Source organism: Aptenodytes forsteri, unplaced genomic scaffold, assembly GCF_000699145.1.
Source record: "Aptenodytes forsteri isolate BGI_AS27 unplaced genomic scaffold, ASM69914v1 Scaffold241, whole genome shotgun sequence".
NCBI classification, from domain to species: Eukaryota; Metazoa; Chordata; class Aves; order Sphenisciformes; family Spheniscidae; genus Aptenodytes; species Aptenodytes forsteri.
In genome coordinates, this window is record NW_008795252.1 from 5,528,074 (window position 1) to 5,545,526 (window position 17,453).

Here is a 17,453-nt window from a genome sequence, read left to right on the forward strand (position 1 = left end):
TAGCAACAACTAAAACATTGGTGTGTTATCAACACTATTCTCATCCTAAATCCAAAACACAGCACTGTACCAGCTACTAGGAAGAAAATTAACTCTATCCCAGCCGAAACCAGGACATCACCTGGTTGATGAGCAGGTGACATCAGCAGCATGAGCTGTGGTTCTGTGTTACCACTTACAGTGTGAAAACATTTCAGTGAGATGATTGCCTAATTGGCAATATCCAACTGAGATAGAGTAAGGACAGAACATAATGTACAGATGAATGCTTAACAACAGTTAGTACCAGGAGTGTAGCAAATACTAGTTTTTAGTGGAATTTGTAGTTTGTTTTGAAATAATGGATAGATAATCTTGGTGAAAAGGAATATAGAAGTTGTTTTAAATGAAGACAACAGAACTTTGAATCGCTGTTTTTGCAGATTACAGGATGATATATAGTTGATAATGTAATATAAATTCCTATTCTTAGTTTTAATTGCAGGGTGTTATATAGAGAATTACTGCTCTCAAATAAGGCTTAAAAAAATCTGAATACTTTCATACTGTATTTGCTCATGTAATTTTACTACTGTACTATATGGTATATTTTTAAAAATTTGTGTGAAATATTTCTAACGTATGCAAATATGTCCCTAGTAGCAGTTATTTTTTAGTTAAAGTACTTCTAGTGTAGAATTGATAGACCTTCTTTACACTCCAAATCAGAATTCAGTAATTTTTTTACTGTTCAAGAAACACTTAACTATAAAAGTCCTTTTCTAAAAGGAAAAGGGCTTTATTAGTGTATGGTGGTTTAAGACTACTTGTAAAATATCAGATGGATGTTAATTGCACTTTACTCATTATAAATTGAAGTGTAGTATGTGATGCAGTTGGCACTTGGCTAGAAAATAATCTGTTTACTAATAATCAAAGAACATGTAATGACAACTCTTACGTAGAAAGAAACATGTCTAGCAATGTGGAGTTTTTCATGTGACTTCAGCATTATTACTCCTTGGAGATCAAAAATTTCTTGACAAGCTAGTATTTTCTGTACATTCACAATAATTTTTACTTAATCCTTTGCTTTGTATTCCACTACAGTACCAAGCATTTTTTTTTTCAGTGCCATTGTTTATCTCTTTGCAGCACCCCTGTACTCACTGGAAATAGCTAGGTTTTTTAGTGATTAAAAGTTAGATCAGAGGAGATTGTTTTTGATAAAGTTAAGAAATAAAGTATGGGTATAATTCTGCTTTTAAGACATTGATTGTATGCACTATCATGTTTTGAAGTACTTAATACTATTTTTTAAAAAGTCACAGCAGTAATATTGGAACTATTGACTGTGCTGTAAGGGTGACTTGGCCACTTAGGTTCCCATAAACATCATAACCTAACAGGGCAGGTTTTGCATTAAATTAGAACTCACATTTATTAATGAGTTCTGGGTTTAGTTTCTTTGTACTGGGACTTCTCTTGTGTTTTTTTTAAGAGATGATAGCAATGGATGTTCCCAGAGGTACTCAACAAAATTAATGAATTCTTAATTTTGAAGATTAAGAAAGATTAGAATTCACTTGAAATGTAAAAAAAATGAGCGAGTGTAATTCAGTTTGTCAAAATAGCTGTTTCATCTACAAGAAGTATGTTTTGACCAAACTTAGATGGATTGTGCCCCTCTTGGAGTCATTCCTTCCTCTCGGCTAAATTAATGTTTACAACTCTTTGAGAAGGTAGTGCTACTGCCATAATGATAAATGATGTACTAATGACACTTCAGACATATTTACATGCTTGAATGTGTTTGAATGCTTTCAATGTGCTGAACACTAAGGATCTGTTTTCCTTTTTTTTCTAGCAAGACCTCATGACTTCTTTGATGCGCAAACACTGGATGCTATAAGACATCGAGCCATCTGCTTTAACCTCTCAGCACATATAGAAAGTTTAGGAAAAGGCCACAGTGTTGTATTTCATAGTACTGTAAGTATATATGTTATGCATTCTGTTTTGTTTATGTGTCTGAAAAATCTAACGCTTCAGAAGATTTCTGTTTTCTTCTTACTGCTGTAGGCATTTAATCAGAAATAAGTAATAGTGGCTATTTTACGTGGTTGATTTGTCCATTTCTATTAGTAAATTAACTTTTTAAAAGTAGTGTTAGTAGTTGTTCTAGCTCACAAATTGAATAGCTTGCTACATTTCCTGTCTGATAGACTTGAGGAAGTATCTAACAGCAAGTATGTGTTGCAGAAAAATTTGGTATATCTTCTAACTAAGAATGGAATTCAGATGGCATTTCCATAGTCGTGAGTGACAGTGCTAATTTATCACAAGGAATATTTGGAGAGTAATTGTATAATTGAATATTTAAAGATGCTGATCTGAAAATTGTGTTTATTCCTTTTTTCAGTTTAAAGAATATAATCCTGAATAAATGTATTGTCCCCCTTTTTTTCTTTTAATAAACTTACCACCAAAATGGCAGTGAATTGCTAGAGGAAGGCAAGTACCAGGTGGGGAGCTGGCCTTTAGTTCTGTTTCCATATCCTATTTTGTTAATTTCACTTGTTTGTGGATGGGATAGACATCAGTATTAATTTAGAAAAGTTCAAAATGGGGAAGGAAGTACTGAATCGGGCTATAGGGATCAGAAGTTCAAAAAGCTATATAACCTCGGGTTTTCTTAACCAAATTGGGAGATATGGGCGCATAAAAGATAGAGACTCAACTGAAGGAAAGAATTAAGAGATGGGACAAAATGAGGGGAGGTGCTTTGTAAATTGGCAGATTAGTGCAAGATGAACTGCAGTCCAAGGAAGGAATGCTGACTGCTGTGTCTTCAGCTATGGCTTAACCTTAACACATGATTCAAACTATTGAACTGTCAGTCTGTTTCCATAAATAAAAGATGATTTTATATGCATGAAACTTACTTTTTCCTGTTCAACAAGACTGATGATTGTTATAAATATCTGTAGCCTGTATTAGACATTTTTCCCAAATGGTTACTCCTGAAATTTATGTGCGTTGAGTACCAGCTGCAAGTGGAGATTTGCAGGTGGCTTAGCTGTTACTGTATTTAAATCTCATTCTAGTTTTCCTGGCCAACTTGGATTTTACAATGCTGTGAGAAAAGCAGATTCTCTTCCAATTTACAGCTTGCTTTAATCTGAAACGTTATCCAGACAGACTACTTGGTTGTGGAAGCTCAGCTCTGGCTATTGGAATAATTCATAAGGAGGTGGAATTAGAAGGAGGGATGTGCTCTAAAACTGCTTTGAATTAACTTGGAGGAAGTGGTGAAAATCCTTTTAGCTTATCTGTGCATGTGTCACTTGAGATGGTAGGGGGTTGATTAGATCTGAAATTGCTTAGACCTCAGTTGTGGGAGAGGTTGTGCCAGTGGGAGAACTGTTCTAAGATTCCAGCCCTATGCTGAACTTTGCTACCCTGTTTTAGTGTGCTGCTGCAGTTGTGTGGGCTTGTGCTGGACATCAGCTATATTGATGAGAGACAGCCTAAAATCTGTTTTAAAGAGAAAGGGTAGAATAGAAGCAGTCTTGTGGAAGTACACTGTTACACTGAGCTAATGGTCATCTCAGATGCAAGCACATTTTGCATAACTTATAAGCATTAGGACATTGAATTTGAATGGTGACTGGCTAAATAGCATAATATAGTTTGTATGGTCCACCTTCAGATGAAGGAAAAAATGTGTAATTATCAGGGGCATTAATTAGAAAGGTGAAAAATTATGAAGATAAAATTGTCTTGCTGTCTGAAAACTGACATAAATGATGTAGGTTTATTTTTTTTATGCAGCATAAGAATAATGTCAGCACAATGCAGTATTTTATAGGACAGATATCCTAGTGAAAGTTACTAATGTGAAGAATTTCTAAGCAGTCACTGTAGATACCTTTCATCTCCTATGAAAAGGCACTCCTTTTTTAATATTTTTTTTTTAAACCCCATCTTTATAGATATGGAAAGCTGTAGAATGCAGTCATCAATAAAGCCTTTTTGAAGAAATGTTTTTGCCATCCAGAGTTCACCTTTGACTTCATTATGATTTTTTTTTTTTTCCTGCTTAGTTGGGTTTTTTGGAATCAATTCTTGGTCCTTCCAGTCTCTGAATTGTCAGATGGAAAAGTCAAGCATTTCCATTTAACCTAAAGAGCAGATATTACACTGATTTAAAAAATGCAGCTTATAGGTTACCCTGTCCTCCACTCCCCCCCGCCCCAGCTTTTTGAAATGGCTAGAATTAATTCTCTGAAATATTTGAATACTAAACTTTTTTCACTGTTCTTAGCTTTTCTAGATATTTTAGTTCAGCAGTCACGTATTGATACTAGTTACATGTGTTTTGAAATCTTAAAACTTTGAAACACAGTAAGTGAATTAAGATGCATACCAATTTATAGGGTGAAATTTTTTTCTTTTTCCAGAAGAGGTCAGCAGAACTCCATTTCTGATTTGAGACAACTTTGATGCACATTTCCTTCAGAGATAAATTCAAATTAAATTTCCCTTTTGTTTCTGGGACAGTGCATGAAATTTAGAGAATATAGTAAAAGTTTTTCTCAAATAAAGCTGTATTGAGCATACATCTACTGGCTGAATTATATTTTTTAAATGAAAAACTTAAATGGACTTAAGTTCTTTACAAAATTATTTTAAGTCTTCAGAGCATCATTATTGCAGACATGCTAGATTTCTTCCATTTCAGTTGTAACTTTTGCAGACTTGACCCTAAAGCTCTGATTTACTAGTGTCAAAATAGCAAATCATTTTTTTTCAATTGCTTTCTTGCAAAATTTTTGCAATTTTGCATTTGTCTGCATTATAGCTGTGTTTCTGACTCTAGCCTGCCTAGGATATGGTAAAATTTTCATTGCACTAATTATTAAAAGTATCCACTTTTATCACACCTTTTATAAAAATTTCTTTAAATTTGACAATTTCAAAATATATGTGGGAAAAAGCAATGGCAGCTATAGATGCCAGATTTCTGTTGTCTCCTAACAGAAGCCTAACGTACTACTTTAATGTTAAACAAAAATGGGTTTGTTCCCTATGTGGAGAGAGGATCTTTCATCCCAGTCAAAAACAAGTGAATTGCTCAGATTTTGAGTATTGATTATTTAGTAGGGATAAGATAAGCCAATGATATGGGGAAAAAGTCTGCAAAATTCACATTGGATACAAGTATATCTCTCTGTGCGAAAGCATCCTAGCTATAACTTTCATAGCTTTCATGTATTATATATGATTAGCTCTTTTGTTATGAAAGAATTTTTTTTTATTTTCTACCGCTAAAAGTTACTTTCTTCTCCTCTTAAACTTCTCTGTGTGTGAAAGCTGGTTCAAGCCCTTAGTTTAGCACTGATTGCTTGAAGATGTTACTAGGTCTCTAGAATAAAAGAATGGTACTTGCAGTGGTGTAATTCAGGCAGTACTTGAATTGCCCTAAACTTTGTACCCTGAATATCTTTTACACATCGGTGTTGCACTTTTTTTTTTACAAATATCTCTTTTCAGTGTGGTGATGATAAGACAACAGAGTCCTAAATTTTGTACTGCGTATTACTGAAAACAAGAAATTGTTAGCGTTTGTCTGTACTTTTTTTTTTTCCTGTTGGAGAATGCAGGTGATGATATTGGGTGGTTCTCGCAGAGATCTATGAGGTTCTGGAATCACCATGTGTTATACTGTAAATCCCTGTAGAAGCAGTGCTATTGATCATTTGATAGAGGAACAGCAACCCCAACTTTAACTAGTACTTAGATGTAATATGCATCTGTGACTGGTGTATTCTGTATGGTTTCCTAGTTCATATTCTTCAAGTTTTAGCTAGGATGAAGAGCAGTTTATGGAGAATAACTTCTTTCTAACTTGGGTGTAGCTAGTTTATGTCCAAATGCTAACATTTTAAAATGTCACCTGTAAACTTTTCAGTATGTGATATCCATGATGCTTGCATTACATGAGAGAACATACGTGTCTCCTTAAAACTTGAAGGTTAATTTGAGAATGAACTGGACTGTACAAGAAAATGTATGGTTTTGAATGGGAAAGCTGATGAGAACTGAGTTTTATTTGCCCTGTAAAGTGAGCTTTGACTTACCTTTATTTGGTTTCAGGCTCAGGTGCTCCAGTCTGCAGCAAATAAACTGAGTTTGCAGAAGCAGCAGCTGGGTTCTGGCCAAAGGCTAAAACTTAAATTTGGAAGGGATTGGAGGAGTGCTTTCTAAATCTTTATTTAAAAAGAAGTCCGGGTTTTCATCCCTGCTCCAAATTTAGCAAAAGGATGTAGTATCCTGTTGTGGGTATGGCTTGAGACTTCTGAGAAAAAGTCTTAGCAATGTTTCATGTGCCTAAATTAAAGAACCTTATAGTATTCTTTGATACAAGAGTCAATTAAACTTTGTCTAATTGGCAAAAATTACTAGAAAAAGGATTTTTACTGTCATTTATCTACAGTATCCCACTATGACATCCTATTGCAGTTCTTGCAGGGAGCATTCCTTCAATTTATCTTGAATTGCCTGATATCAAAAAGCAGATTTTCTCTCTCTGCCTTCTAATTCCATTTCCAGATGAATTGTGAATACATATTTGTTGTGGTTTAACCCGGCAGGCGGCTAAACACCACCAGTGGGATGGGGGAGAGAATCGGGGAAAAAAAACAGAGTAAAATTTCATGGGTTGAGATAAAGACAGTTTAATAGGACAGAAAAGGAAGGGAAAATAATAATAATAATGATGATAATAAAAGAATATACAAAATAAGTGATGCACAATGCAGTTGCTCACCACCTGCCAACCGATGTGGTCACTGCCCCCTGGCCAACTTCCCCCAGCTTATATACTGAGCATGACATCATATGGTATGGAATATCCCTTTGCCCAGTTGGGGTCAGCTGTCCCGGCTGTGCCCCCTCCCAGCTTCTTGCTGGCAGGGCACGAGAAGCTGAAAAGTCCTTGACTACTGTAAGCACTGCTCAGCAATAACAAAAACATCCCTGTATTATCAACAACACTGTTTTCAGGACAAATCCAAAACACAGCACTGTACCAGCTACTAGGAAGAAAATTAACTCTATCCCAGCCAAAACCAGCACAGTATTAAATGAGAGATCCTAAACCTGGGGCTTACTAATTGGAACCTTTTCCTTTTGGAAGACCTGTGCCTTACTGTACTTCATTTATTGCTTCTCTAACCTTAGGTCATTGGATGGCCTTTTCCACATCTCATGACAACTTGGTTTAAAACCTTTTAGTGTAAGACTTCAGTATTTTTTAGAAACTCAGTATCTCAAACACTGTGGTGGGTTGACCTTGGCTGGATGCCAGGTGCCCACCAAGCTGCTCTATCACTCCCCTCCTCAGCTGGACAGGGGAGAGTATATAACGAAAGGCTTGTGGGTCGAGATAAGGACAGGGAGTGATCACTCGCCAATTACTGTCACGGGCAAAACAGACTTGACTTGGAAAAAATTAATTTAATTTATACCGTACTCTGATTTGATTGGCAAATGAGAAATAAAACCAAATCTTAAAAACACCTTCCCCTCACCCTTCCCTTCTTTCAGTGCATGAAATTTAGAGAATATAGTAAAAGTTTTTCTCAAATAAAGCTGTATTGAGCATACATCTACTGGCTGAATTATATTTTTTAAATGAAAAACTTAAATGGACTTAAGTTCTTTACAAAATTATTTCAAGTCTTCAGAGCTCCAAACCTCACACAGAGGAAGCTTCTGGCATCTTCTCACAGGAGCCACCCCTGTAGCCCCTCTGCTACCAAAACCTTGCTACGCAAACCCAATATTCCAGTTTTCATCTAGAAGCATATTGATACCTTCAGATATCTCAAATATATCTGTAATAATAATCTGGCTGTTAAATCCATGGACACTTCTCTCTGCATCATTTTTGTTTAGATGATCACTTGCATAGCTGTAAAAATAAAATGTTAAACAAATTTGTGAATTCCTTGAAATGTCATGACTAAGTTTAATTTACCATGGTATTCAGTTGTGGGAAATCGCTTTGGTTGATGCAGATTATGGACTTCAGTATTTGAGTTCCATATGCTACATTTTAGTTTAGCCTGTTTCATAAAGATCACTTGCCACCCTTCTGTATTTCTGTGCTTTAAAGGTTCTTTAGTAAACTTTTTGGAGTTTACAGTATCTGCAGTGGCTATGTATAGAATCTTTCAAAGATTTAATAAGCGTTTTATGCTCAGAGGTGCAGAAGGTGGGAGAATTGGTGTTTGAAGCAAATAGGAAAATCTGTATGAAGTATTGTGACATGTAGTAAAGGAGAAGCTGAGGGTAAATCAGCAGAAGAGGAAGCAAACAGCTTTTCCCTGTTTTTCTGTATACTGTAAACTTTTGTGATACCTTTTGAATGGCAGTGTTAAAGAATATATTTGTACCTGAATGAACAGATTTCTCTCTTACGCTTTCTGTGTGTGTATTTCTAACTTTATCTTGGCTAACGGTGGGAGTCTAACTTCAGGGTCCTGCACCTAAAAACTTTATTCTCTGTGAGAGTATCTTATGTGCTGGTCTATTCTGAACTAGTTTGAGAAACTATGAGAAAGGAGTTCTCGCTTCTTGTCTGGGACCTTACCAGTGGAGTACATACGTTCTGCTTAATCTCTATCAATTGTTGACAGGTCTTTGAGATGTCGTTTGATTTGTCATTCATATAACAATAGTAGCAAGTGTACTTTCTACAGTGTTAAGGGTCCCCATTATGTATGCATTAAACAATCTCTGTAAGCCTGTGAGTTCATCCAAGGAAGAACTTTGCCATTGCCCCATTCAGTGCTTGGTTTAGGTATTGAAAAGGAATAGGTAAAGATTACCTAGGAAGTGTTATGCATACGATGTGTCCAGATGTCAAAGCATTTGTGAGAGAAGATTGTATTTTTACGCCATGCTATAATTAAACTATAAACTGCATCAGTTTCTCGCATCTTCTGTAGATGTCTTGTGGAACAACATGAGCATATTTGTAGAGGAATGTATGTTCTCCAAAGCTTTTGGAGTAGCTGCTTAAAAACTTGAACTATTTTAAAAGAAAGACAACTACTTGCAGGATGCTTTTTTCTTTTTTCTTTTTTTTTTTTTTTTCAGGGACCACTCAGTAGACAAATGTTAAAGGAAAATATTAAACCTTGCCAAGAATGGCTTGAGTAGTGATATGTACATTCTACCTGTATGTAGAATTAATACAACTTTCAAAGAGTAAACCAGTTTGCCTTTTATGAATGTCCAGTTGAACATGAAGAACAACAGGTTTTTTGAGCAAAAAATCTGCAGATTTGGTTTTAATTATGATTTATGTAATTATTAGCAGGTAATAGCTAAAAGAAAAGAAGATTCTGGAAAAATAAAACTCTTGCTTCATTGGACACCAGAGGACATGTGAGTATATTGCTAGTGATATGTTACAGGATTTAAATGGGGAAGGATTTACAATGGGGTAAATGAACTGTCTGTCATTAAATTATGTTGTGCCTTTTAAAATTTAAATTAAAGTTCATGTTTTAAAAAATGCTTCTTAAAAAGTAATTTAGAAGTTTAAAAGAAATAATAAGCATTGCTTTAATTGATTTTTACTTTGGCTTCCAAGTATTTAGACTCTGATACCAGTTTAGGTAAACTTGAAGCTATATTTTTGATGCATTTTTGTCACCATGGGTATTAATAACAAAGTCCTCTAATTACTGAATGGGGAGTTCAGGTTGATTTTGCCAGCCATATATATAAGGAAATTTATCACTGAGACAACTTTGCCTTACCCACTGATTCATCGTGATCCTAAAATACTTTTAGGTACTGAAAAATGTACAATCATCAGTGTAACAGTAGGACTACAAGAATCTTTGCCTAGGTGCCACAATTTAACAGTATAATAACCACAGTTGGCCCTTTAAGGTATCTATCTCATATTGCTGCTGCTTTGGATTCTCCCACTGAAGCTTGGAATAATCTTCCAGCATGTTTGGCTGCTTTTTTATCTTGGTTTTTCAAAGTTCTATCTTGTTCCAAATGAGTAGCCTTGTGTGTAATGCAGGATGAAGGTACTGCTCTCGGGTAGGCTTGGGACATATGAAGTAGTAAGTGTACTTCAGAAATAATTTATCTACTTCTTTGAAATAGCTGAGATCTCATCTCTTTCTTCTGACACAGAAAAGAATTTATATGTAACTTTTATTCTACTTTTCCATATAATTAAGATAAAATGTTTGGTTTCCACTGTGCTGTAGGAGAGCAGTAGGCAGTGTAGTTTTAGGAGAGGCAGTAGCTGTATGCTCCATGTTTTCCACAAGTTTTAAGGCGATTAACTACTTTTCCTTTTAAAGGTAAGAATAATTATAATAGCATTTATCTCTTGGATTCATAGTCCTGCATACTGATTCCTGGATCCATAGTCCTGCATACAGATGAAGTTACTGGGATGTTTAGTACACATTAAGATGGAAGTTACTGAGACATTTAGTTCACACTAAGATGAATAGCTGCATAATTAGGTAGGACATGCAGGTTTAGAGGCTCGCTCGTAAAAGGAATTTCAGTTTTACCAGGAAGATATCTCTAAATTGGTAGAATTCATTAGGTAAGGATATCTAAGTTTCAGATGAAATAGTCATAGTTCATGCAATTAACTTTTAGAATAATGGGGTCTCTTGGATTCAGTGGTGCTTTTAAGTGATTGAGTGGGATGGTGATGCAAAGCCTTAGCATAACAGAAATTTACCTTTTGCTTTGAAGTGGTTTAAATTACTCAGTTTTGTAGTGCCCCAGTTAGTCATGCGCAGCAGTGCGAACTTGGCAGTGTGAATCTCTTATAACTTTTATTCTCAGAGGACTAGGGTTGCTGATAAGTTATCTGCAGCAATGTTTGGCATTTTGGTGCTATTTTGAAGTGTCTGTAGCTTTTGCTGCTCATTGCAGCACTTGTAGACTGCAAGTTTCAGTTCAACTTGGGAGAGAATAACTAAAATATTCTAGTAAAAAGTGTAGTTTTTTGCTTCCTTTTAGGACAGCTGGTAATACTATATGTAACAACATTCTGAAATTATTTTTATTAAAATATGAGTGTTTTGCTCATGCAGATGAATACAATATTAGAATCTCTTCATTGGAGAAGACAAGTTATTCAGTAATGTTAAGACATCCCCGATAGAATGGAGATTTGATTGGTCAGGTCAAAGGAATAAGGTGTTTTATATTGATATTTCTTGCACCTTGGTTGGGTTAGGTAAAGGGTATATTTCCTGCACTGAATGATGTAGTTTTGAGTTATTGAGTATTCGGTAGATTCAATTTAATCTTGATTATTACAGTTAAGAACAGCAAATGCAAGGTATCGTGGCTCATGTCATCCGTCTGTCTTACACAGTGCATGTACTCACACTTCAGAGAAGTTGAATGCAGTCATGATGATTACTTTCCATTGTGCTGAGCTGTTCATCAGCCTTTCAGATGGAGCTAGTAATAATGATTTAACTTCTTCTATTCTGAGTCATCTTGAGAAACTGTTAAACTGCTCCAGGTTCTCTGTACATTAAGTATTTTTCCAGGAAAAGTAAACATTCGTGTTTAACCTGTTTCCTATACAAGAGGGAAATAACTTTAAAAATTTTTTTTTTAGAGCAGGAATTTATTCTTTGTGCCAGTACTTCTTAGCTTACCAAGTTGTTGTCTTTATGTATATTTCAAATAGTCTTTGCATGTGAAAGTTTTTTCTTATTTGCTGTCTGTGTCGTTTTGCATCTTCAGCATATAGCTTATACTAAAAATGTCTTCCAAATGTTGCTTGTCAAAAAAACTGATTTTGGCTTTATTTAAAAAAAAGTCTTACGATGTTTTTTGACCTTTTTCAAGATCTATTAAACCTTAGTAGATATATGGATTGCCTCCTGGGTGTTTTTTTTAATTTTCTTCCCCCCTTTTTTCTTTTTTCTTCCACCTTCATCTGAAAAGGGGAAAGTATCATTGGAGAAACTCCCTTTCCTACTGGGGTAGAATTTCTCTGTTTCATTTCATTTTTTTGGATGGCTTACCCAAAAAAATTGAATTTGAGTTGCAGCTAACTTTCATTGCTGAAAAATAGAGATTCAGTTTAATAATTTGCAACAGTCTGTAAAATTGCATATAGCTTTGGTCAGAGAAAGAACTGTTTAGATAGTCTTAAATGTTGGGTTTCTCAATTTGAAACTTGTTTCAAAATGTTAGAATTCTTAATTGCAAACTTAAACTTTCCCCAATATGAAATTAATTTTTGGCTCCTAGGTCATGTTAAAAAAAAAAAAAAATTAAAAAAAAATTATGTGGGCTGAAAATCTCAGGGGTTGCTGGGTTGTTTGGGTTTTTTTGTTTGTTTTTTGTTTGGTGTGTTGTTTTCTTTTTTTGTATTTTGGGTGGGTTTTTTTTTTCCCAGTAGTGGAAGAAAAATGGATCACTTGTTTAATCTGCATACCCGTGGTCAATGCTAACTTTTGGAAGGAGGCAGAAAAGCGGGTTTTCAGTAAGACACTGATGACCTCTGCGAGCCCAGTGCCTCTCTTAACAATGTGTTACCTGAAAACCTCAGCAGGGCCTTAAAAACCCAATGTGTTTTCAGTAAAAGAAGCAATAATGCAATAAGCCACTCTGAAGTAGGCATGTTTAGTTTCAAAGAATTTAAGTACAAAACGTAGATCAATTGTGTATGTTATCTCCGGCCACCTTCCCCAAGTTTCACTGCAAGTGGCACTGAAGCAACAATTCCCTTTAATGTATAAAGACCAAGTTTTATTCCATGTCACAGTGAGAACTGTTACATAGCCAAAATATTTTGTGGTGATTGCCTGCATTTCCTCAGAAGGTAATCAAACAATTAACTTCAGCAAAATTGGAGCATTTTGACATTGAAAGCTTTGAACTTGGAGCAAGTAAATTAGTGTAACTTGAAGCTTAGTGCTTGCAGTATATTCTGGCCTTTACTTTGACAGCATCAAAGAATTTTATGCCCAGTAAAATAAAGTATTTTAAAAGATCTGATTTTGTTTCCTGCTACGCATTTTCACATAAATTGTTAAAATGGAGAATGTAATGCCATTACCATTGTATGTTTGGTTTAGTATTCTGGAATAATCTGAATTCTGTTTAGTATTTTTTTCACACTGAGAACTTGAAAAAACTTTGAAGTATAATGTGTAAAGATTGGCTGTCTTTTCCTCGCTCCAGTGAAGATGCTTTTTATCCAGTGAAATGTGAAGATTACTTTAAAAACTTCATATGTACTAGTTTACCGCATAAATTTATGGTAAGAAAAACGGTTGATCTTTTTTGAATATTTTTATTTTATTTATTTATTCATAGTCTGCCTGATGTGTGGGTAAATGAAAGTGAGCGACATCAGTTAAAAACTAAAGTAGTTCATTTATCAAAACTACCAAAAGATACTGCCTTGCTTCTGGACCCAAACATATACAGGTAATGTCCTAATTTTGAAACGTACTTTACTTAAATATAGTCTTAAGCCTCACTTAACTTTTAGACGTTGGAAAATCAGGATTGCTAATGCATTATACACCAGACCAGGGAGCCTCGATCCTGTCAGCGTCCAGGAGTTAAGTTCTGAGGTCTTAAGTTGTTTCAGAATTACTTAACTTCTTGAACTGAACTCTAGTTACTGAGAAACGGGGAATGTGTGTATTTACCAAGTGTATTTTACTTTTTTGTGCTTGGTGTACAGAAATTCTAGTAAAGGAGGTACATACAGTGGAATCCTGAAAGATCACTTCTGTTAAGATCACATACTGGTTTGTATACCAATTTTTTTAAAGTCCAAATTTATCTTTACATATTTTATATTCAACTGTAATACACGCAGTATTACCTTGAAATCTGTACTTGTATACAAGTACTGTTATTTTTTAATACAAGATTCTTTAGAGGGGGACAGAAGGGGACAGTACATGTCTTTAAGCTGCATTCACATTCGTGTTTTTAGGACTTCAGATTGGCTTCTAATCCATCTTGTTTCTAATAATTTCCTGATTTCCCCCCCCCCTCTTTATTAGTGTGCTCACATAATTGTCAGTACCCACAGTTCTGTGTGTGTACAGTTTTAAAGGTAATCTGAAATATTTAATTCACTCTTAAGTTTGAACATGTAAAGTTACATATTTATGGGCTTATATTAAAAATTCATGAAAATGGGTCAGAAAGAAAAAAAAAGGTTTTCTGCCATAACCAAAGTTCAGTGTTCCTATGTTTCTTCCTTAACATCCAGTGACCTAGTGTCTAAAGGAGTAACTAAAACACTAATCTGAGGTCTTGATATGCGATAAGCCTTTCAGTTCACCTTTAATATTCAGTGTATTTCACTAATCAAATTAATGAAAACTTGGTTTACAATATGAAAATAAATCATCATGCTATATCTATCTTTGTAAATGTAAGTATTTAAAATACTTACTTTAGTATATGAATTACTGATGTTAACAGTAAATCAAAAAATGTTACAAGGAAATTGGATTGTGTGTTTTAAAACTGCTTAACACAGTGACTGTTTTATAATCTAATTTAGGTGTTAATCATCTTTATATTGATTATCTTTACAGAACTTGATAGATTAGTTTGATTTGAAAAGGAAAAAATAACCTTTTAAAATAAAAATGTAATGATCTTTGGGATTAAGTCCTTGGGGAAAAATGAGCAACCCTTTCTACCTCTCCCAAATAAAATTAAGGTCCCCTCACATAATGTTGTACTAGATTTTTAGCAGTATAGTTCAGTGTGTGATTAAAAAGAGCTTTGGGACCAAATGTGGGAGACAAAGAAATAAAGTTGAAGACCAAAACTTTACAGGGGGAAAAAGTGGTTAAGGGAATTCAGTGACAGCTATTAATGTCATGCTAAAATGATGACTCCAATAGAAAGTTTGAAATAATTATCTGAAATGTATGCTGATATGGGATCACCTAAAATGGCTTTCAGTTTTAATCAAATTAAATGAAAGTAGATTTTATGTAGTCATGATTTCATAGTATACTCTAGCTGACTCGAATTTACGTCTCAGGGTCTTTATGTAAAACTGTACTATCTTCTTTTACAGAACAATGCCCCAGAAGAGGTTGAAGAGGTAAAAACCAAGCAAGTGGGGACACCTGCAGTCTTAGTCACTGACAATGGATTTAGAAACAAAGTTGCACATTAGTCAAATCCCATCCTTTTTTTTTTTTTTCCTTAGATAAATATTTATGCTTAGTGTAAACATTCTGTGAATGAAGTTGATGCTTCCGTGGAATATATTAATATATTACTGTATATCCACATTTTCATGGAATGGTACAGTGGGAGACTGAGCAAACACTCTTCTGGCAACTTAGTGGAACAACTAAAAGGCTTTGCATGCTTGCTTCTTTAAGCTGCTTTTTTCTTTAGTGAATACAGTAGTTTATATTTGATGAAAAGAAAGAGTAACCATCACCATTTACTCACAATTCCCAGGAGAACTGTTAACAAGCTATTAAGGCTTCTTGTCAATGTTAACTGAAGATAACACATGCCAGACAATAAAACAGCTACCAAGGGATTATCCTGTTGCCCTTTGAGTATGGTGGATAGTAATCATTCGTCATTTGTAATCTCGTGTCCTTTTGCAGATCCCTAAAATATGTTGGATTATAATGTTTAAACAAATGTTGATGGAATGCTTGTCTTTTCCAATCAACTATGAATACATATAGTACAGTTTAAAGATGTTGAGAGTGTTGCAGTATGTCTGACCCCCTTTTCAGGAGTAGTATAGTATGTTAATGAGATCTGCTTTTATGTGATCCGTATAAATGGATGGTTTTTGAAAAACCTCTACTTAAGCAGTTAGTGTTATTGGTGGTTTATTTTACTTTTTTGACCCTTTAGGATCGCCATTCACTTGTAAAGTATACTTTTTTATTTGGCCTAATGTTTTCTAGATGTAAAGAAAATGGTATTTTTTAAAAAAAAAATCTAGAAAATCAATCCTTTATGCACCAAAGTTGGCTTTGAAAAGGAAAGTAAAATCATTTTCTTGCTTAATAAGCAAGAAGCCATGGATTTTTTTAACTGACAAATAGAGATGTGTCTAACCTGTTAGTCTTTGTATGGAGACAAAAATGTTGCATATAGATAATAGGACATTGCTTGTAAATACTTCAGCAGATTTGTAATATATTTTTATATTATGAAATGTACTGTAGATGTTTTTCTAGAGGCATGAAAGTTAAAATGTATATATTACGGTAGAAATAATATTGAAGGATATTGTAATTCACTAGTGCTGCCAGAAGAATTGTTTAAAAAAAGCACCTTCCTTAACAATAAAAAAACCCTTCTTTTACATACCTAAGGGACTATATACTACTGTTAATATCTGTTGTAAGAACAAAAATACATTGAACATCCTTCCCAGAAATCTTAGAGGGATGAATAGTACCCATAATTAATTCATGGCGCTCCTTTCTAATAGTGAACGTGAAATTAGTTTTTTCCTTACTATTGGAAGGAACTAATATGTAAAATTTGTATGGATATATGCAGTCAAACTGCAGAGTTAGTCCTCCTTATTGGGGAGGAATTTACTACAGTGAAACTAATAACCAGCAGTTTTTACACTAAATTTTTATTAAATAGAATAAAACTTAAAGTAACCCTTTGGTTGCAGAAGTGAGTATATCCTAATATAATACAAATGCATTCTGCATTGGTACTGACATGAGAGTCTTGCTTAGCTCCAATGGGTTAAAAATGTTACTTATATACACAAAAAAAAAATCTTATCAAACAAAATGAAGTGCAGATTAAAAGCACCACTAATATAAGATGTTCTGGAATGGTTGTTTAATAAGGGTATTATTCATAAAATCTGTAGTGATGTGAGTTTATTTTTGAAAAAATGCAGTGTTTTGGGTTTTTTTTTTTGCTTGAGCACTTCACCTACTGCTTTTTCTGTACCTATAAAGTAATCCGTAATCTTTGTTTCTTTTTTTGAATTTGTTATAAAATTGCCAAATAGAAGTGTTTCAGATATAGTTTGTATTTGTATTTTTTTAATTTTATTGCTTCATGAGTTTCTTGTAAGTCATTTATAATTGACAGATGATTGTAGACCTTGCCTGAGTATTTTTTCTAATAAAACAAAGCAAACAAACCTGATTAGCTTCAAAATTACAAGTTTTCAATGAAGTTTTCAAAGATAAATATAAAAATGTCACTATCTCTTTATTTCCCCTGTAAGTAGTAACATGCATACCTTTACACAATTGGGAATTCATGGATTCAAGTCATGTATTGTTCATGTAAACTGTGACTTTCTTTTCTTGGGTTTGAGAAAAGTATCATCTGATGTTCTCATGATACAACTTCTGCCTTGGAAGGAAAAATCAGTTAAAATTCAAAATGTC

General features: G+C 34.3%; 1 protein-coding gene across 2 annotated transcripts in view; it reads left to right on the forward strand.

The window, feature by feature from the left end:
• Positions 1-17,203, forward strand: part of AEBP2 (AE binding protein 2) — a 34,873-nt gene extending 17,670 nt beyond the window's left edge. Inside the window, exons 4-7 of one of the 2 annotated variants that reach the window (XM_009278996.1) lie at positions 1,847-1,971; positions 9,371-9,438; positions 13,384-13,497; positions 15,125-17,203. In XM_009278996.1, the coding sequence (XP_009277271.1) occupies positions 1,847-1,971; positions 9,371-9,438; positions 13,384-13,497; positions 15,125-15,155 (338 nt within the window). In that variant the 3' untranslated portion in view covers positions 15,156-17,203. Of the gene's footprint in view, positions 1-1,846; positions 1,972-9,370; positions 9,439-13,383; positions 13,498-13,759; positions 13,827-15,124 lie in introns of both variants that reach the window. The other variant, XM_009278997.2, reaches the window with a different exon arrangement.
• The last annotated feature ends 250 nt before the right edge of the window (positions 17,204-17,453 follow it).